This window comes from Bos javanicus, chromosome 2 (genome assembly GCF_032452875.1).
Source record: "Bos javanicus breed banteng chromosome 2, ARS-OSU_banteng_1.0, whole genome shotgun sequence".
Lineage (NCBI taxonomy): Eukaryota > Metazoa > Chordata > Mammalia > Artiodactyla > Bovidae > Bos > Bos javanicus.
The window spans coordinates 34,105,495-34,127,823 of record NC_083869.1 but is presented as its reverse complement, the minus strand read 5'-3'; the positions used below and the strand labels follow the sequence as shown (position 1 = coordinate 34,127,823).

Below are 22,329 nucleotides of genomic sequence, written 5' to 3'. Positions count from 1 at the left end.
CTGCCAAAAGTGTGAAGTGTTCTAAATAAATGCTCCTTGCAAGACATTAATAATTCTGTCAACTTCTAGTCTTATTTTAAATGAGAAAGTGTATAAGGAAAGTGTATATGAGATCTATGGCAGGATGAATTTGCTATTTACAAACTGTAAAGCCAGACCCCACTAAGGGCTTGGATTATGTTATTCCTTTGCCTGGCGATTGCTTATACCTGTTAAGCTGTTCCTGAAGCAAATCTAATCTTTGCTCCACTTCTCCATAGGTGAGGTCGCTTTCGGTTTCAGAGACTCCCCAGGCAGCTCGCTGAAGTGCTGAGGGACTAGACTCATCAGCCTGAGTTCCAGCATTTTCTCTTTCCCAGCTTCTTGTGTCAGTGATATCTGTGAGAAACAGCAAGATGGATGTCAGCTTCTTTGGGTGCCCATTTATAGCTACAGAGACATCCACAATACAAGCAGGAAGGGACCTTGAAATTTAACTGGAAGACAGAACCATAGTGGCTCAGGGACCCGTCGAGCAACTACAACCAATAGGTAGCTGACTCCCATCCACCCTGATCCTGACTGCCGCCTCCCCCACCTATTTCCACATAGCTGGTTATGAGTCTTCAGTACAATTTCCCCTTCTATTTTGTGCTAAGGGGAAACATGGATGGCCAACCCTAAACTCTAGTAAGAGAACAGACTTTGAGCTTTTACATTTGGGGAGAAACAGCACCATATGTATGTACTGGTTCACCTCAGATTGAAGATTTTAGGGCTCTTTCCCACAGAATAATTTGCATACTTAATGATTCAGAGTGGGTTCGAGAAGAGAGAGCCATGGGGAAGTGATGATCTTCAGGATTCCCTTAGACCAACTAAACTCAAAGTAGACCCAAAGAACAATGAGCCATTAAAGATGGGAAGAGGCCTAAAGTCTCTTTGTCCTAATGTCCCGTGACATTCTTTCATGTTTTTATGTTTTCCTGTAGCTCCTTCTGTACTGTCCTTTAATTTATGCACATTAAATTTCAATATTTTCCCTTGGGGCTCTTTTATTTAAAATATTTTTATGTTACTATACTTTAAAACATATCACTTATCTGTTCAAGCCCACTTTTCAGATGGTCTGCATGTCTGTTATGTGCCAGACACTTTGCTAATTGTAGAGGAGTTAGAGATGAAGAAGACATAGGCCTTGCCCTTGAGGAATTCAGTCTAAAAAGGTTTTAATCATTTTTCTTACAGAGGTTCATTTTCTGAACCTCATTTAATTTACTGTTTCTCTAACAATCTGTATTTGCAAGTTGTCAATATCTGAGGGCAAATATAATATCTTATTTTCCCTCTCATTTCTGTAATATACTTTTGATGACTTCTGCTATGCTTTCTTACCCTCTGCATTTCATGTATCTAAGAAGTGCTTAAAACAATTGAAAGTTTGGGAAATAGAACCCATGAAAAAATACTAGTTGGGGCTTCCCTGGTGGCTCAGCGGGTAAAAAATACACATGCAGTGCAGGAGACACATGAGAAGCTGATCCGATCTCTGGGTCAGGAAGAGCATTAGGAGAAGGAAATGGCAACCCACTCCAGTATTCTTGCCTAGAAAATCTCATGGACAGAGGAGGCTGGAAGCCTACAGTCCATAGGGTCTCAAAGAGTTGGACATGACTGAGCACATGGCACACCAATCCAGTACTGGTGGAGTTGGGAGTTTATTTCAGAGAGAAAGAAGGAGTATGTTTTCCTCACTCAGAGGACTGGTAGAAAAAAAGACTGACTTCATTTTCACATGGAAATAGACTTAAATAACAAAAAGTGATTTTGCTTTGATAGAATGACTTTTGTTTTTTCTTTTGGACAAGTATTTATGATTAAACACTGACAAAAGTTATGTAAAGTTATGGAATTTATATCTTTGGCTATTTTAAAAATTGGATAGAAAGTAACCCATTTAGGGAGAATTAACTATGATTCTAGAAACAAGGAACAGGATTTGTAGGGTTTCTTGAAATCCCTTCCTTTCCTACAGTTTCTTCAGAAGTACCCCCTATCCACAGGTAGCAGACACAATTTCTGTACCTTTTCTTCATGGTTTTTCTATCACTATACTTTTATCTTTGAATGCATAGAAATCTCTAATGAGGTGCCAACAATTTCTGCTTCACTTGGGTGAAGCTCTAACAAAGGGATTAGCACACCCAAAGATGGTAATAGGAAAATATAAGGTCAGGGTTCCCTATACTATTGAAATGGTTAACAGACCTCAGAGGAAATTAAAGCCTTCTTTATTCTATGGAAGGGGCTTCCTTAGTAGCTCAGTTGGTAAAGAATCTGCCTGCAATGCAGGAGACCTGGGCTTGATCCCTGGGTCAGGAAGATCTCCTGGAGGAGGAAATGGCAACCCACTCCATTACTCTTGCCTGGAGAATTCCATGGAAAGAGGAGCCTGGTGGGCTACAGTCCATGGGATCCCAGAGTCGGATACAACTACTGTTTTGTTTTCTAAAGTGACAATATGTAATTTCCTATGAAACTGAACATCAAAAATGTTATGGCTGAACTTTTAAGTAATATTTCAGCGATTTTCACTGAAAAGTATGATTTCTTATTCACACACATGTGACTTTAAAATGCAAAACAATAATATAATGTTTTAGTATACTAGGTTTTCACTTTTGGAGAAGTAATGCCAAACAAATAGAACACTCATATAAATGGCTGGATGATGCCAATGTTTCCCCCTGTCTAGCCTTTTGCTAGACAATAAAACAAAAACAATAAAACTGACAGGATGGAAGTTACATATTATACTCAGAAGTTTTGTGCTGAGAAAGCTTACAGTATTTCCACTTATGCCTAATAGCTCTCTCATTCTCAAATCATATATAAGATATTGATTTTTAAATAACAGTGGTGAATTACGTGCAATAAATTATATAAGATTTTATTTTTTCTTCAGTGCTCAAGAAAAAAACTGATAATCTCTTAGCAAAAAAGAATACTCGTAAACTATTGGGTAAAGTCTTCCTTGATTATAATTTACTCTTTTATTAAAATCTGGATATGTGTGATTAGCTTGTTTTAACAGCAATATGGGAAAAAAAAAAGAGTGCAAAGGGGAGATCCTGCTTAGTGGTCTTAATCAAAATGAACATCCTTTTAGATACTTTCTAAATATAGCTCAGAAAGAATCTGCACTCGGTTGCCTTGGAAAATGTTGCTATAGTTGCAAGACACATTTCTGGAAATGGATGAACAGAAAGTAAACTTTCATTTGGTTCTGGGTACACAATTTTCCTAGAGTCAACTTTTGACCTCAATCTAAGCAGGATCAGAGTGCATTTAGTTTGATTTTTCTCTTTTCGGTTCTGTCCAAAGGTGCTTCTCTGTTGGATTCAGCATGACAAATGCTAGAAATGTAAGTGGCATTTCCTATTGACGATAAAACATAAAACTAAAGTCTCTGGGGGTTTAGTAGTTTGAATCACAACAGTTACAGTTACACCCTACACATTATTCAAATTCTTGAAAATCACACAGTATTTCACCTTAAAAAATTATTAGGGAAAGAAATTTGCATTGAATCAAGTTTTAGAATTCTCCACTGATTAGTTATGTTAATTATCTAGGTTAACCATGTGTCACACTGACTGACTCTGCTGCTGCTGATGCTGCTGCTAAGTTGATTCAGTCCTGTCCGACTCTGTGTGACCCCATAGACAGCAGCCCGCTAGGCTCCCTGTCCCTGGATTCTCCAGGCAAGAGCACTGGAATGGGTTGCCATTTCCTTCTCCAATGCATGAAAGTGGAAAGTGAAAAGTGAAAGCGAAGTCGCTCAGTCGTGTCCGACTCTTCTCGACCCCATGGACTGCAGCCTACCAGACTCCTCTACCCATGGGATTCTCCAGGCAAGAGTACTGGAGTGGGGTGCCATTGCCTTCTCCGGATTGACTCTATGTAGCATCAATTATGCCTATTCAATTGACATGAATATTTAACTATGAGTTTTAAAGGCAACTGTTTGTTTGAACAGAGATGTCACTATACATTTTTGAAAATTAAAATTTGTAGATGTTAACTTAGATTTTATAGAATACTATCTTTTATTGTGCATGTAAAATAACTAATTAAAAATAATTGGAAGAAGTGGCAAGGAAAAACATAAGATGAAGGGCATGAGAATTCATTGTCAGTGAGAGTCATCATCAAGTTGAATAAAATCCCCCAAATATATCTTTAATAACTTGTCACTTGAGAGTTTAAAACTCAAGAGGAAAACAACAAAAAATATTTTGAAAAAAATCAGGCCCACTCAGTTACACTCTTTTGAAGACAGTAGGATGGTTCAGCAAGTTCTTCAGAACTCCTGACTTCCATGATGCAACCTTTTATTATTTTTAGCACTTCCCAGAATCCGTTTTCATAAATAACTAAAATGGGACATTTAGTAATCACATCTAATATTCCATTCTTCCATTGTGATAAATGAGGTACTATTTTCATTCACTTCATCAAGATTTTAGATTGTCCAGAGAACATTTGCATATATTCTGAGCTTACTTCAACTTGGGGTCATGGCAAAAGCTGATTTGGTAAAATAGGGAAAGTAACTCTGGACAAATGTAAAACCTAAACATCCTAGGTTCAATAAAGCTTTTGTTATCAGATACAGTCACTTTGAAAAATGGTGACAATGATAAGTAATATTTACTTACCCTGTACCATAATTTTGTATCCTGCCAGTTCAAGAACACCCTATTTTGCCCTCATTTTTGTTATAGTTTCTTTTTTTTTGTTGTTATACTCTCTTCATCTCTACGTTTTTATCTGTCTAGGAATATATTCAAAGATTAAAGTGTTAGAAAGTAAAAACTGTGAGAAAATACTAAACAGAGTTGGGGATTTTATTTCAGGGGAAGGAATGGTGCTAAAACTGAAACTCCAGTACTTTGGCCACCTCACGCGAAGAGTTGACTCATTGGAAAAGACTCTGATGCTGGGAGGGATTGGGGGCAGGAGGAGAAGGGGACAACAGAGGATGAGATGGCTGGATGGCATCACTGACTTGATGGACGTGAGTCTGAGTGAACTCCGGGAGTTGGTGATGAACAGGGAGGCCTGGCGTGCTGCGATTCATGGGGTCACAAAGAGTCAGACACGACTGAAATGAACTGAACTGAACTGAACTGAATTTATGCGATTATCTTGTTTGATAATGACAACAGACTAGTTGGTTAGAACATATTATTCCTATTTTGAAGGTGTTCAAACTGAGTCTTAGTAGGGTCTGTCAAGACATGTAGAGAGCATATCACAGACTTGGACCTGGAACCCAGGCAGTCTGCCCATGCCTGTTCTTACATATTCTTCGTGAGATAATAAGATCTGTAGATCTAGATCCTGTTATGCTTAGCTAATTGTTCTTTCATGTAGTAGTCCTCAAGTTTTCCTGAGTTTTCCATCCTTTAGCATCAAATCTGGATATATTTATTAAATGCAGTTACACAGTTCATGCATATTGTCTAAAACATAGCCCATATATTTGGGTATCCCTAATAAACAAATGTGTTCCAATGAGTTGAATCAAAAGCATATTTTATTTAGGGTCATTTATCCCCATTTTCTCATAATTCACAGTAAACTGAAGTTCTTTTTTAGTATTTATTGTATTTTGATTGAATTGGCCTTTCATGCTATAAAAACAGGTTTGGGGGTGGGAATGGATACAGAAGGCTTCCCCAGTGGCTCAGATGGTAAAGAATCTGCCTACAATGCAGGAGACCCAGGTTCAATCTCTGGGTCAGGAAGATGCCTTGGAGAAGGGAATGGCCACCCACTCCAGTATTCTTGCCTGGAGAATTCCATGGACAGGGGAACCTGACAGGCTACAATCCACAGGGTCACAGAGTTGGACATGACTGGGCGACTAACGCTTTCATTTTCATGGACACAGAAGATACATATAAGAATCAATGGGTTAGAATTCTTCAAATACTCATTGGTCCCTCTCCCATGGAATCACTACAAAAGACATTCCTAGAATGTTCTATGTGGCACTGTGTTAGGCCTGACTGACCACACAGAACCTATTATGCTATAATTGGGAATAATGACCACTATCCCAGAATCTTGCAGACACTTTGTAGATGATCTAAGATTTGATCTTTGCAAATACATCATGAAATTGCAGATTCGACTAACATGTGGAATGCTTTTCATTTGTACAAAGTCAGCATTTTGTGATTAGCACTGACATAAGACAAACTGATTCCTGAGAAACTTGGTTACCTTTGCAAGAGTGACTTCTTTTATCTATGTGAATTCTTCCTGAGGTGGGCACTGTTTCTTCAAGATCAAGTCCAGTTGCTTTCCCTATTCCTGGAGGAGAATCAGCAAGTCCTGAGAAGAGAGGCTTTTGTTCATCATCAATGGAGGAGATGAAAGATGAAGATCTGCTTTTTTTCTCTTCAAAGTGCTTTTTGGAACTCTGGTAGTGTCTTATTGTATCTACAGAGTCTTCAGGGTCATTTGTAGTACTTCCTTTGCCAAAATCTATCAAAGAAAAGTTATTTTATAGAAGATAGTCAAATATGAGACTCTACGCATTCTAAACTAACTACATAAACTAGCTTTTTCATAGTGTGTTTTTGAATAACTTTAACATAGAATTTTTTTTAATTTCCAGAAATGTTGTTCTTTATTTTTTTATCCTACTGAAAATGTAGCTATTTAAGAAGATTTTTTAAATCTTAACTCACAGGACATTAATGTCATGAAATACATTATTCATTTCAAAATAAAAGAATACCTGTGACAGTAATCACATTTATATCTCATAAAAAAAACTATAGGGTAATTTAAACCTTATTTATATACACTCAACAGTCATTTGTATTCTTAAAATCTGGTGTACTATCTCTTAAGGAAATGAAACAGTGAAGAAAAACATGTCCCAATTCTAAAATATCACCACTCTGCAGCTTATTGCTCGTTTATTTTAACCTTCATGCCCTCTCATGTGGTGGTCATCTACTCATTGTGAAGGTCAAATCCAGAAGCCCTCTATGGTAAAGGCTGGCAGGCTGACTTTCAGCCTTAGTTCAATCCGTATAATGGCCTTGACATACCATGCAGTTTGGTTGTGCAGCATATTGCAAATAATATAAAACTAGAGTCAGACACGACTGAGCGACTTCACTCATTAATTAAGGTAGGTTTACCTAATTACATTAAAGCCAGTAGTGCACATTGGCTGTTTTATACTAAAATGTCAGGATAATTTCAGCCCTGAGCATTGTGTTAGAACATATTTCAGCAGGAAAAACTCTAAGACAAATCTCGGAACTTGTTTCCATTAGTGTCCTGGGGAGACAGTATAATTCTCCATCTGGTTACCACTAATAACTAACCAACATACTCCAGAAGGTATATCATTTTCTAGAGAAATGTTTAAGACAGTGTCTCCATCTACTCTCTGCCTGATTATACTTACTTTGTTATTTATAGAAGGCCAAATGAAATGATTTAAGGCCACTCCAGAGAAACTTCCAACTGTTTTTTAAAATTCCCATATGGCACAAAATTAAACAGAGATCTTTTTCTTTTCTTTTTAAAAAATCATAATTTAAAACTTGAGAAGCCAGAAAGCAGCCCAAGGTACAAATGGATAAAGTGCAAAAACCAGCTTCATGTGACATGGTTATTAAGGAGGTAGTTGTTTACATCCTGCCAATTAAAGTTAAATGTGATGAAAGCAGATTGCTTAATTTATTTTCTTTAAGATTTCTCACTTGCACAGTGATTTCATCATTACTGAGAAGACTACAGACTTTTCTAGTCTCAAGCTCTGTAGACATCTTGATAACTCAGTGTCCCTTATATTTGTCTTCGGTGCTCAACCACTAATCTAGCTGGTTGTAAATTCATCTTCTTACACAAGCCGTCTATCTCCAGGGTCACTGACACAGCCCTCCTTCATTCTTGTCATCTCCTCCTGTTTTCTTTGATTTTAACTTCTTCCCACCTGAAAATGTGATCATTTCTCCCACTTTATGAACATACCATTTCATTCTTCAAAACACAATAGTTTCCAACTTTATGCAAGTAAATGTTAAAAATAGAAAATGCTTCATTTCTCTAAATTATCCTCATACCTGCTTAGTGGATTGGGTCAATTTGTTGCTTCTAAGTAACTTTTGTGCAGTTTGGGCACCTGGAGGATTGAATCAGCAAAGGCTTCTCATTTTCCCTGAAATGCTCTTCTTTTAAACACTTTCATGGAATCTTTTCCAGCAGAATCGAATGCAAACTAAATTATCATTTAATTCATAATTCTAATCTAAGTAAGGATAATAGCATTACAAGGTGGACACTTGTAATGAATGCACATCACAAGTTATTAAATCACATGCTTTTTTCAGCTTGGGCAGTCTTAGGAGTCCTCTGTTGATTTGTAAATACTCATACATAGTAAAATGTTCTGTCCCGCCTACCACATGGGCCTTGGTCTTAGTTTACTAAATTATGGCTTGATTTTGGATGTTTAGGTAAAAATTCATCAGTTAACATATACTGCTGATTTCAACTTGGGATGTGTTTACAATGTGGTGAATGGGGAATTATTATTTAATTCTCGTGAAATGGAGCAAATTGTTCTATATACATGATATCTAAATCCTTTACCAAAAATCTCCAGTGAAAGCAGGATCATGAAATAAGAAGAAAAAGTTTTATATTCTTGACTTTTTTCAATTTTATTCCCCTATATACTTAGGGGAAATTACTCCATATTTATTTCTGTGTTCTTTGCGACTGAATGATTAGCCAGATGCTTTTTGGAACTCAGGCCACATGAACAATTTCTCTGACACAGACCAACTGCAACAACATTTTTCTATTCCATACTAGATAAAACAAAGCTTCAAATTTGATCATTTAAAATGACAGCTGAAATGACAATCTATTTGTGGATTAACAATGGAAACCTCTCAGTCTTAGGCTGGAGGTTGGTTAATGGAATACATGAAACTGGACTGAAATGCGTTATAATTAGCCTCCAGTTACCTCTAGATTTTTATGGCATATTCCATTTCTGCCTTTTTCTAGTTAAACTGGCTTTTTTTTTTTTTTTTGGCATGGGGGCAGGGCACTCCTGGTAGCATGTGGGAATCTCAGTTCCCCAACTAGGGATATGCCCTCCAGCAGTGGAAGCATGGCGTGTTAACCACTGGATATCCAGAGAAGTCCCTAAACTGGATTACTTAATAGACATTAAATAGCATTAGATACTATTTTTTCTTAATATTATTCTTAGTGCTATTTTATTATTATTATTTCTTAAAGTTGCTTTCTTGAATGCTATGTAGAAATAGTATTCTGAATAGCAATCAGAAGAAGTTTTTTTACATTTTCCCCTTTGCTAGAAATGAGACTGTATAATCATTCCTGTTCCAATCATTGTACAAAGGAAAAAGCTGGCCTGTTTAATTAAGCTTGGAATTTTTCTGACTTAGATGACTGAAAACTCTAAAAAAACCCCCCAAAAACCTTGTTTCTGTATGTTGACAGTCTGTCTCCCCCCCTCCCCTCTTTCTCACAGGATACAATTCTAAAACATTTATGAATTGTCTTGTGGGTGTCTCTCTAAGTCTGGATGGGTTGAAGAGCATAGAGTGAATGTCTTGATGGAGAGGTTGACCCATCCATCATAAGAATGATTATAGAAAATTTTACATTTCAAACAATCTGGGAACAAATGTCTGTGTTCTCTCCATTATTTATGGAGTTTTTCTCTCAACCTATTTATCATTTTTATTTGTCAGACCTAACAGCTGGGCCCAAGTTTAGGTAAAAGAGAGGCATTTAATGTGCTCTCTCATCATTTAAGATTTCCCACTGGTAACAATTTTGAGATAAGTTGAGCATTTTCCAGTCAAGTGCATTAAGAATTTTATTGCATTGGAACACTGGAATCTAAAATAAATGTCTTCATTTGATTTCAAGTACTTTAGTTCCTCTCTAGCATCAAAGAAAGTTGAAAACAAATTAGCATCACTTTTATACATAAATACAGATAAAAATCTATTTTAAAAATATAAATAAAGATATATTTATATATTACTGAAATGGATAACAAAAACTAATCTTTCTTTATTATTGAAGAAGATGTTCCTAAGAGGTGCCAGATTATAACAGCAATATTGTTAAAGGATTAACTTCATAAAATTAGAATTTGACCCATTCCTATTTTGTAAAAATAAGTTTAACAATGTATATATTTATTCTTAACTTCAATAACTTTCATAGAAGTTATTTTGGAGAAACACTTGCTAGACTTTACTGAGTTTTGTATGACAATGTGAAATCACAAAACAAATATTAGAAAAAGATAATGTTTATTGCTGTTCTTTGAAACATATGTATATGAGTTAAATACCTCTTTCCATTCTTATTTTCTGGAACATTAGATTTTTTCAGTTGAATATATATAGAATTTAATAAAAAACACATGAGTGGGAAAGTAAGAAAATTGCTCTTAGAATATATGTATCTCTTAAAATGGGTTCTTTTTTAATGATGTGTGACAACCATCTAAATTTCATGCAAAGAGGATGTTGAACATTTAACACAGTCCAATTTTCTTTTTGGGGGGTGGGCTATTAATTGATGCTCTCATTGAATTAGTGTCTCTCAAAGGGTAACTGATTCCTTAAATTAGTGTTTAATAGCTACTTTGATATTGCATTTTCTGTTCATAGAAAAAGCTAAGCAGAATATTCCAAATATGCAGTCACAAAAGAGCTATCAGTAAAAAAATATATATGTTTGTATGTATGTATCTCATGGGCCATTATACATGCTATTGTTGTAAAACTTATGAGTATTATAAAATATACACAATATAACATTTTATTTTATTATTATTTTTTGGCTACACCATGCGGCAACATAAAATTCCTGAAAATTTCACAACATAAAATTTTAAAGGAAATATTCTCATATTCAATAGACTATATTGGCACACTCTGAAGTAAGTACAATTCAACTCTGAAGAGTACTTGGACTATTTTCAACATGTTCTAAATGGTTATAGCTCATTTATTTCTGTTCTGTCCAACTATCTTTTCAACGCTTGTGATCACTAAGGAAGTCATTGAAGATACACTTTTATTCTTCACAGTCTGTAACAGTAACATTCTGCTTTCATCTCAGAAACTGTAACACCTCCCCCTACAATAACCACAGTCAAGTTGGGAAGGTCCTGGGTACCTCTATGTCAGAACTTTACGAAGGAAAGAGAATTTCTTGAAAATATCCTCAAAAAAACAAAAACAAAGTGTCTTCAAATTTGGACTTGAACTGGCAATTCTTTCTATTCAAGAACAGAGTTTATTTCCTCAGAAATGCACAGCCTATGAGGACAAACCACTTTCACCCACAAATGTATTTTAGGAGAGAAGAGGTCCAATATGTTAAGCTTCTATTTAGTTCAAATCAACCTTCAAAGTTTCTATATACATCTTTTCATTTTTAATATTTCTTTTTGAATGTAAACTCCTTAGCACCACATGGTAGACACGGTGGGAGGGAGGTATAAGTGGGAACTGAAACCTGAAGAGTCCCAGTGTTTTTCTGGGTAGGTTGTGAGCAGTAACTGTAAGATTCAATGTGTCTGTCACCAATGGGCAACCACCTGTTCTTCCCTCTGTTCTTGATGCCTCTGCTGATTAATGCATAGTCATCAGCACTCTTGGATATATCCCCTCAAGGTATGGTTTCAACTGAGCAGTAAACTAACTCTAAAGTAATCAGTACATTTCATGGGCAGCTTTTAATTTATGTAACCTTCATATCATTTGGGATCAATTATCTTCTGAATGTTCATTATTCTTTATATTTGCTTATATGCATTTTTCCCTCTCCCAGATATTGATTCTATATCAAGAAGTACAGAATGGATGGCCCCTTTAGATCTTTAGATTGGGGTGATTGGGACTAAATTGGTTTCAGCAAATTTTAAACTTCCCTATAGCACCATGAAGTCCTGAAGACTAGAATAGGCTCTCAGGCTCTGGATGGTGGTTGGGTCACTAAGTCCTGTATGACTCTTGCTACGCCGTGTACTGCAAGGCTACCCCATGTAGCCTGCAAGGCTCCTCTGTTCATCGGATTTTCCAGGCAAGAATACTGGAGTGGGTTGCCATTTCCTTCTCCAGGCGATCTTCCTGACCCAGGAATTGAACCTGGGTCTTCTGCATTGCAGGCAGATTCTTTACTAACTGAGCTGCAGTTTAGACTGGAGTTAATTGTTTTTTTATATTGACTTACTGTTATACCAGTAAACTTCAAAAAGTTATAGGCAGGCAAATGCCTTATCATCAACATTTTATATAAAACGGGTCTTAGAGACTAAGCCTGAGATTAAAGGAAAAGTCTTCAGAATCAATAGAAATGTCTAGTAGCATTAGCACAATATAAATTGTGACATGCTTTTAGGGCCTTATCTGGAGATAAAAATGTTAGATTATTTAGCTTGAGAATGAGGAAACTAAACAAGATTGAAAGGAGATTTAATAAATCTTCAACAGTATGGGTGACATTATTATATAGACAGTATTGTTAAGCAGTATTTTATTTTTAGTGAGATCAAAACATGAGATTAACTTCAGGATAAGGGATTTAGGTTAAGTCGATAGAACAGCTTGGCTGTTGTGGTTCTGGTTTTAGAAAAAGTCACCAGGAGAATAATTAAGGACATTGCAGAAATAAATTATCACCTAGCTGTGAGTGGTTTATTGTTCTGCAATCAGCCAGAAGATTCAACAATTAGCCCAATTCAACAGATATTTATTCACCAAGCTTTGCTAAAGGAGTCTACTATTTGATAGAGAAAAAAAAAAACACAAATATACCAATAACCACTGCACAGGGCATATTTTAAAAATAAAGATCTTCCTTGAGTTACTATGGGGTTACAGTACAATAAACCCACTGTAAATTGAAAATCATAAGTTGAAAATACATTTAATCTACTGAACACGATAGCTTAGCCTAGTCTAAACATGCTCAGAACATTTACATTATGCTATGTTGGGCAAACTCATTTAACAAAAGCCTATTTTACAATAAATTGTTGAGTATCTCATGTAATTTATTGAATACTGCATTGAAAGTAAAAAACAAATGGTTGTAAGTATATGGGCTGTTTCCCTTGTGATCATGTGGCTGACTGAGAGCTGCCACTGTCCAGCATCACAAGAAATTACATTATGGGATATCACTAGCTGGGAAAGATCAAAATTCAAAATTTGAAATATAGTTTCTACTAAATGTGTATTGTTTTGCACTACGGTAAAGTCACAGAATCACAAGTTAAACCATCATAAGTCAAGAACCATCTGTATAACAAGATAACAAGAGGAAAGTGTCTTAGGAATTCATAAAAAAAGAAAACCTGTTATTTTTGAGAAAATCAAGAAAGAGTTCATGTTGATTATTACTGAAGTTTAACCTTGAAAAAAAGTAATTTAATTGATTAAAAAGTGGTGTGGTATAGTTTTGCTTGTATGTGTGCACATATGTGTGTTTGAGGACAGGGAGGCAGATTCTGACTAAGGAAAGGATATAATCAAAAACACAAAAGTGATGTACATGGAAGAAAGGGCAGCTGAGTTCACTTGGAATACAGAGCAAGTTACAGCTCAGAGATGAGCTCCCCTTGGGAGAGAATTCAGAGGAAAGAGGACAAAGAAAAGAACTTTGATTAAAAAGGCAAAATGAGGAAAAGAATCACATGGAAGATGCTGAAATGCTAGTTCATGAATTCATTCATTCTTTCAACAAATGTTTGTTGAACACCTGCTGAGGCAAGCACTGAAGCTTTAGGTGACCAAATATTTCCCATCATGTTTATGCTCTACAGGCAGACATCACTGATTAAATAATGATGCAAATAATATGGAAGTGCAACTGGAATAAATGTTGCAAAAGAGAGGAGTTGGTAAAGGAAGGATGGTATGAGATAAGACTCAAAAGGTTGGCATAGATTCACCCTATGAAGAATTTAGGGAATGGGAAGTCCTTAGAGGACTTTAAATATATAGCTGGCATAAAACAAACTGGATTTAGAAAAAGAAATTACCAGTGGTCCAGTGTGAACAATAGATGAAACAGGGGCAAGTTGGCAAGGTGAGTTGAAATATGTTTCACTGACCCAGAGTTGTGGTTATGAAGATGGAGAAGAGTGAACCAAAAAAAGACCTGGTCTGAAGAGTAAATGGCTGTATTGGAGGTACTAATAACAAGACTTGTTGCCAAGGCTGATGGAGAGGTTGAGAGAAAATTGGTTCCTAGAGAGAATATCCAGTCTGTGCAATGTGTTGAATGGTGGTGCCATTTAGAGACATAGCAACTGATGGAGAGAGAGGTTTCCAGGGAAACTAATGATTTCAATTTAAGAAGTACTGAGTTTGAGTTGCTGTTGCAATTTCATATAGATGGTTTAATAGGCATTTGGATATAGGAGGCTGAAGTTCAGATGTCCTGGTATGTGCATGCTAAGTTGCTTCAGTTGTGTCTGACTCTATGTAACCCTATGTACTGCAGCCTGCCAGGCTCCTCTGTCCATTGGATTCTCCAGACAAGAATACTGGAATGGGTTGTCATGTCCTCTTCCAGGGCATCTTCCCGACCCACGGATTGAACACTTATCTTTTACGTCTACCTGCATTGGCAGGTGGATTCTTTACCACTAGTGCCACCAGGGAAGTCCCTAGATATTCTGGTATTGAGATGTAAATATGTACTTCTCCAGAGCGTCTGTGGTAGCTCAGACAGTAAAGAATCTGCCTGCAATGCAGGAGACCTGGGTTTGATCCCTGGGTCAGGAAGATCCCCTGAAGAAGGGAATAGCTTCCCACTCCAGTATTCTTGTCTGGAGAATCCCATGGACAGAGGAGCCTGGTGGGTTACAGTCCATGAAGTCACAAAGAGTCACACATAACTGAATGACCTAACACTTTTGCACTTTCACTTTCATGCACATCTCCTACGTGAAAATAGGATAGGGCTTCCTAGGTGGCACTATTGGTAAAGAACCTGCCTGCCAATGCAGGAGACAATGCAGGAGACGCAGGTTCGATCCCTGGGTTGGGAAGGAGGAGGGTTCGATCCCTGGAGGAGGGCATGGCAGTCCATTCCAGTATTTTTGTCTGGAGAATCCCATGGACAGAGCAACCTACAGTCCATAGGATCGCAAAGAGGTAGACACAACTGGATCGACCTAGCACACACATGCATGCAAAAAATATAATTAAACTATGGGTATAAACGAAATTACTTAGGGGAAGAGTATGATATAGAATAAGAAGAGAAGAAAAGGGCCTAGGATCGGGTCTTGAGAAACACTGTTGAGAGTTATCAATCAGAAACCACATCATTAACTACTGAAAAAAGCAAAGGATTTGCCTTCTTAAAATCTGAATTAATTAATTACCCTTGACATAAGAAGTACAATGAGCATTTAAATAAGCAGGACTAATATTCACATGCTCCATATTTGAACTTTAGAAAAGAATGAATTACCTTTGTCTTCTTCACTATCAAATGACAATCTCCTTCGCAGTTTACAGTGGTCTGCTTCAGAATCATTCACGGACTGTGATCGTAGTAAGAGATCAGCCTTTGTTAATGGAACGTGAAGATAAAGTGGAAGATTATTCAGTTTGAACACAGTGTATCATCAGTAAACTCTACTATTTCATATCATTGCAACCACTAAGACTTAATTAATAGATTGCAGGCAAATAACTACAACAATTTGCTTAATGATTTTCTCTAAATTATGAAATAGACAGAATAATTCTAGTAGTTTAACCAGGGAAATCATAGTTGTAGAAGTTATTTATCAGAAATGTTTCGGGATGATGTCAATACTTACAGACAACATATATTCCTTCCTGTGTAATATATTTTATGTAACTTGGAAAAGTTAAAATAAAAATAGCAATAATTTTAAAAATTGAAAAATCTGTATCATTGCAGAAAAAAATGTGTAGACTAATTATAATTAGCTATGATGTTTAAATTACATGGTAAAGATTACAAGGTTAAATTTCATAATAAATACAAGGTCGAATTCAATAAACACTATGCTCTGAACCCTGTTTTGTTCCCCATTCTTCCTTCCTCTCTTGTAAACAAAACTGGAGGTTTCCAAATAAATAAAACAAATGGAAACTTCTGTTTTGTTTATTTGGTTGCTGCCTAAAATTTTTACAAAGAAGTTATCTGAGGTAGATGCTTGTTTTTTGAAGCAAAATAAAAATGAGGTCAGTGATATTAAACTGCAACTTGATAAAATTCTGAATTAAAATCATTATAAAAAGCATACGCTCTTGGTAACTTGAACCTCTTACCACCTGATTTTTCAACTTTCAGCATTTTGTAAAGTAATTATCTGAGCTGGTGCTTCGGGTTATCAAATAGTACTCTGGTGACCTTAAATTCTTTAAGTCTCTTCTCTCACAGAATCCTGGGAATGACTATAACTCCAGGGAAAATGAAATCTACCATGTTTTACCTATTGACTTGAGAATCTTACTTTCCAGAGACTTTATTAGTTAACATTAAAATACACTTGCAAGTGTCAAAACATTTGGTTTCTGGCAAAAAATGTATTTAGAGTTGGAGTTAGGATTATGAATTTGGTGGGGAGGGGGAAGAGATAGAGAATAACCTAGTAATAAATTGTGGGCTGCAACATAAAATCTATTCTTAGAATACTCATGGGTGATAAGGACACACTTTCCTGGTGGAGGAGGGTGAGTGAGGGCCTTAGAGGCCAAGCCCTGGAAATTGATCCTATGTTAAATCACTTGTAACATTATTTAAGATACTATCTCTACTAGAGTATATGTTATTCATTCTGCATCAATAATTTTGACTTAGGTATAGGCCTGATTAATTTATACTTCTACAATTTAGAAATTGTGTTAAATATGTATCTAAACTTTAAGAATTTAACTTCTTCATGATTATTGAAAAGATACTGCTAACCAATATACAGTGTAAATAGTATCTGAGAGAATATTTTAACCTCTGTATAAGATAAACTCTTTTTAGGTGATTTTCAATAGCCTAGAATCACCCATTTATAACAAATAACTGTCACATTCAATATAAAAAAAGGGTATTATAGATCAAGCATAACTCCTAAAAGTTCCTAAAAGGTCAAATTGAACTACTAAAGTTATTCAACATACTTGAGGGCAATTAGACCTAATTCCTTCTTTATAATTGAGAAATTCTAATATTAAGTTGGCTTTTCCTTTCAAATATTCACAATTGTTTAACTGTTTACACTATTTCACTTGATCTTTCAGAGGTCCTTGGGCAATCAAAGGATAAAATAAAACGTCAGAGTCCAAAAATGAGCAGGTAACATATACCTTCGTACTCTCGTGCCTCAGGTTGAAAGTCAACTCTAGATTTGTAAGAAAGTGATCGGAAAACTCAGGATACATGTCCAAAACCTCTAGCAAATCTTCTCTCTGAATCTTATGCAAGTCACAGTATGTGAGTGCTCTTACATCTGCGTTAGACTTTCCAGGTTTGGCATAAAGGTGGACCATTTCTCCAAATATATCATTTTTTCCTAAAAGATCAAAAAGGAGAAAAGAAAAAAAAAAAAAAGAAATGAAAGAAATCTGAACTTAACGTTTTACTTCTAAAATTTGAAGGGGACCACTGACCTATCCCTGAACCAAACATTTCACATGTGAGACCTGACGGCCAACAGACACTTGGGCAGCACAACCCTAGAGCCACGTACTGACTGCCCCAGTCGTATTTGTTTGCTGAGCAGAATTTCACCTTTTAGAGCCCTGGTCCTGGTATAATCCCCATTATTTCCTAGTTTTGATTCTTTGGCTAAGCATCTGGAATGCAGCAAACATGGCTTTGGTCTGCTATGTTTTTGGCAAGTCTAGTGTGGTCTAATTCTGCCTCAAAGTTTCTATCTCAGAATGGTCTCGGGAGGTGATGCCAAGCATGGGTTTATGGTAGATCTTTTTTAACCTAGAGGACTAGGGGTACAATTTGAATATACCCGGTTTCCTTTGGTAACTACTTTTGGAACTCCCCTTAATAATACATCTAGTTATATTTTCTCAACAAATACAGTCATGTTTTTAAACTGTATGGCCTTTATTCCAAAGGTGTGTCCTTCCTGCTTTTTTGCCAAACCTGGGGTTATTTCAGTGTCTGGTTTCTGATGGGCCCTTCCCATCCCCTCTGCCTAGCCACATGTCACTTCTTTCCTAGGTCTCCTTCAACTATGAGGATGATAATGACAGTAACAACAAATGCTTATTGAAGACTAAGTAGGTGTCAGGCTCTGCATCGAATGCTTAGGCGCATTATCTCACTTGATCCCCAAAATAACCTAATGAAAAAATTACTAATTATTATCCAAATGTTATGAAAATGAAAGAGGATTAAAGAGTGTAAACGGATTAAGTCAAGGTCACCTTCTTAGTTGGGTGAAATAAAGGTAGAGAGAGAGCAGCCATAACTACATCCCATTAATTCTGACTCCAGTTAAAATCTTTGCACACTTGATATATCTCATCTCTTCCCATTCTTTTCCCTGAATGTCACGGCCACTTAGATCTTTCTTCAGAAAGCCAAGATACTTAAAAATTGTACTTTTGAAATACATGTGCATTAACTACTGATGGAGTATTGATTATGTAACTTTTAAAGGTAGTAGATGGCACTGTAAAATGTACCTTCTTACATATATACATATATCCTAAAGCTACTTTTCAGATTTAGAAAAACCTTAGAGGATCTGTTACTTATCTTTTTGGCAAACAAGTTCATATATACCCAACTATGGAAACTACCAAAGACTTTTAAACAAAAAAATTCAAGGTAAAAGAAAAACTCTGTGATGTTCTTATTTTAAACGTGAATGTAATGGGGAGAAATCAGATGCCATATCTTTATAAGAAAAATTGATGTTGGAGAGAATATTTTAACTTTCATTTAAATAAATACTTAGCTTTTAAAAAAACTGAATGAGGAATCATAATTTCTGAGATTTTTAAGTGAAGATTTACATGGAAATGGAGACAGGAAAGGGGAATCTCTTGAAATTCTTTATAGTTTTGATATGTTAGTACAGATATTATCAGAGAAAAGCTCTGAACTAAATTCAGCATGAGCTTTGTATTTGTATTTTACATGATTGTAAGTGAGCAAAGAGTAAGCCAGTCACCATGTACAGCTTAACTACATTCTAAAATTACTATTTTATAAAGCAAGACAGCTTGTTACCTTCCTGTAGAAGTTAAGGCTGGCTGATTTGAAGATCAGGAATGCAGTGATGCATGCTTCTTCCCTGGCAACAGACTAGAACTGTCAAGGCCAAATCAAGTGAAAATCTCACTTTACTCTGTAGCTGCTAAGTGATTTAAAATATATTTTTATTCTTGGTCTGCTTATTGGATTATAAACCAAATTGTACCTCTGATCAAGTTTGAAAAAATGTTTTTAAAATTTCTCATCATAGTATAATTATCAAGATATATAAATCTCTCAAACATCTTCATTCATGTATTGGGTCTGTGTTATGCCCACTGGTTCTATACAATAGTGAAGAAAACAGCCCATATCCTCATCCTTTGGATGTTAATATCAAGAGTCAAGTAAAAGGAAATCATTGAATTATGTACTTTTTATTTAAATAGAACCAGATTTAATCCATGGGGAAAAAAATGAGTGCACATGTTCCCAAACATTGGGAGTGGGTGCTCCCAGGGAGACAGAGCCTTAAACTTACTGGCTAAGGGATAGGAGAGAACAAAAACTGATCTCATTTCTCTCTGCTCCCTTGTGCTTGCCCATTGTTCTAATATTCCAAAGAAATCCTACCAGTTCACACTGGCTAAATTTATTTTTGAAGAGGCAGATTGGAGAGATGGACTTTCTTTTGCACCCAAACGAGTTTAACTTATGAATTTTTATCTCCTCAACACCTTGATCCCTGTGTGTTGTTTATAGCGCTATATTACTGATAACCTAGGTAAGGACTCATATAATTCTGTCTGATGGGACACAGTAGTAAAGTGTACAGCAAATAGATGGATTCATCAACATACAAATCCAGTTCATGACAGGCATTGGCACATGCTAGCAAGTATGCTTACTACATATACATCTTATTTAAAGGTGATAAGGACTCAGCATGAATCCACGATCCTGTAACATGAAAAGGAAAATGCCATTTTCATATATTTGGCCTCAAAGGCTTAAGTGGCTGCCAAGAATGGAAGCATTTACACACCAGAGAACAAGTGAGAGAGTCAAGAAAATGTATTTTCTGCAAGGTTAATTTGATTTGAATTGAATTTTAAGTAAAGCTTTAAAATTATTCATCAATCTTAAATAGTACTCATAAATAAATGGAAAGTCCTGTTTTCTGTCATTTTAAACCATGCACGACACTGGCTAAAAGCTGAATTTGTGACTATCCAGTTTTAAAACACTTACCCAGAATAGCTACCACAATGTCATCTTTGAGGATTTCAATGGAGCCTCTGGATAAGAAATAAAGCGCAGTGAGGACATCCCCACAGTGAACCAGGGTGTCTCCTGGAGGTGCATGGGTGGTCTTGAACTTCATTGCCAAAGCTCTAAGGCAACCTTTACTTGCCCCCCGAAAGGCTTTGCAGTTTTGCAGCAAAGTCTGGTTGAGATGTAGACAAATGTCAGCTTGTAAACATTCTGGGAAACCCTTTAGGACCTGAAGAAAAAAAGAGAAAGAGTTTCATACTACCAGCACACAGAGGATCTCCACCTGAAATAAAGTACACTTCTTGTTCACAGCACTTCAGGTGTAGTAATTGTCACACAGGAGTTCTTACAATGCTTCTACTTCACCTAACTTGATGCATATTTGGTTTGCTAAACATGTCAGAATTTGAACTCAAATACGTGTTCTCTGAATTAACTGCAGGCATACAGACTCAACACAAATGCTGTCTCATTAAAATACCATGCCTACAACATTCCACGCTGCTTCTCATTGCCTGCATTATGTTATGTAGCACCATACTGTGCACAGAGATAATGCAATGTGACAATTAATAGGACATAATTAATGAAAGGTGGTACAACTAGAAAGACAATCTTCTGAAGGAATCTCAAGTCAATTTGGACTGCTATCTCTGGTATACATCTCAGTTATAATTAATATAAATAATGATACTGAAATAGCCATGGTATTTGTAAATGTCATGTACCAGAGAGGGCTCTTAGCTAACAATACTTTGAGTATTTACATTTCATAAGCACATTATTTTACACTAAATATTTTGATAAGTACTGAAAATAGAGAAAGGAAAGGAGAACAGCAGAAGTACTTTAAAAGTGTAGTTCAGTTTTCAGAAATGGAAATTGTGCCAGAATTTATGATGCATATATAAAGCTTCTAACAGCTCTACTGTCTTGACGACCTATTCAGTGACTAAATAAAAATTTGTAAAAAAGATTAAACAATAACGTCTGACAGGTGCTACTCACTTTAAACTGAATAAAATGTTATGTTATTAAAAAAAAAAATGTACCATATACAATGAGTCAAAGGTACTCAACTCTTGTGTCTCTGTATGTTTCTTAGCTATTTTGGGTGGCATATAGAGATTTTAATTCTCAGGTTGACTTTCCTCTGTCAGTCAGTAAAAATAAATTTCATTTAAATATTCTTTGGAGTGGAGGGAGGAGGCATTATAAGTGCTTGATAATGTAATTTTAGGATTTCTGACCTTTTTGGGTCAATCTTGTTATTGCTGTCCACTATAGCTAAATGTAATAATAAATTATTTGTGTATGTAATTCTAATACATGTGCTCATAGAAGACCTTCAAATTAAATCATATTTTAGTGAACATATATATATGAAAGCAGCCACAAGGATCCTGCATCTGCAGGACTCCTGTGTGATGCACTTGGTCAGACTGGCTGTGACATGATACAAAGGAATCATTGAAAGACCCGACACACTACAGCCACTGTTTCCCATCTTGCTTCCTTCATCGTAGAGTCACTCACAGAAATAGCTCAGGAGTGTTTTAGAAGAAAAGCCACATACTATGTGTTCTGGTCATGAATCTGCCACAGGTTGATGCTTGTGCAAGTCACTTTATCCATCTGTGTTTCTTTGACAGAGAATAAGAGCCTTTGCAATACTCGAATTTGTCATAAGTTACCAATATATTGTGTGCCAATTGTAAGACACTGCTTACCCAGCTCCACACAGCTGCATAAACTCAGACTTTTATC

General features: G+C 36.1%; 1 protein-coding gene across 1 annotated transcript in view; it reads right to left on the bottom strand.

Moving 5' to 3' along the window:
• Positions 1-22,329, bottom strand: part of LOC133256048 (potassium voltage-gated channel subfamily H member 7) — a gene marked incomplete at its 5' end in the record, with an annotated part of 132,748 nt that overhangs the window by 17,826 nt on the left and 92,593 nt on the right. The window contains 5 exons of the mRNA XM_061430748.1: positions 210-378; positions 6,274-6,537; positions 15,568-15,664; positions 17,433-17,638; positions 20,539-20,791. Coding sequence (XP_061286732.1) covers positions 210-378; positions 6,274-6,537; positions 15,568-15,664; positions 17,433-17,638; positions 20,539-20,791 — 989 coding nt within the window. The remainder of the gene's footprint in view (positions 1-209; positions 379-6,273; positions 6,538-15,567; positions 15,665-17,432; positions 17,639-20,538; positions 20,792-22,329) is intronic.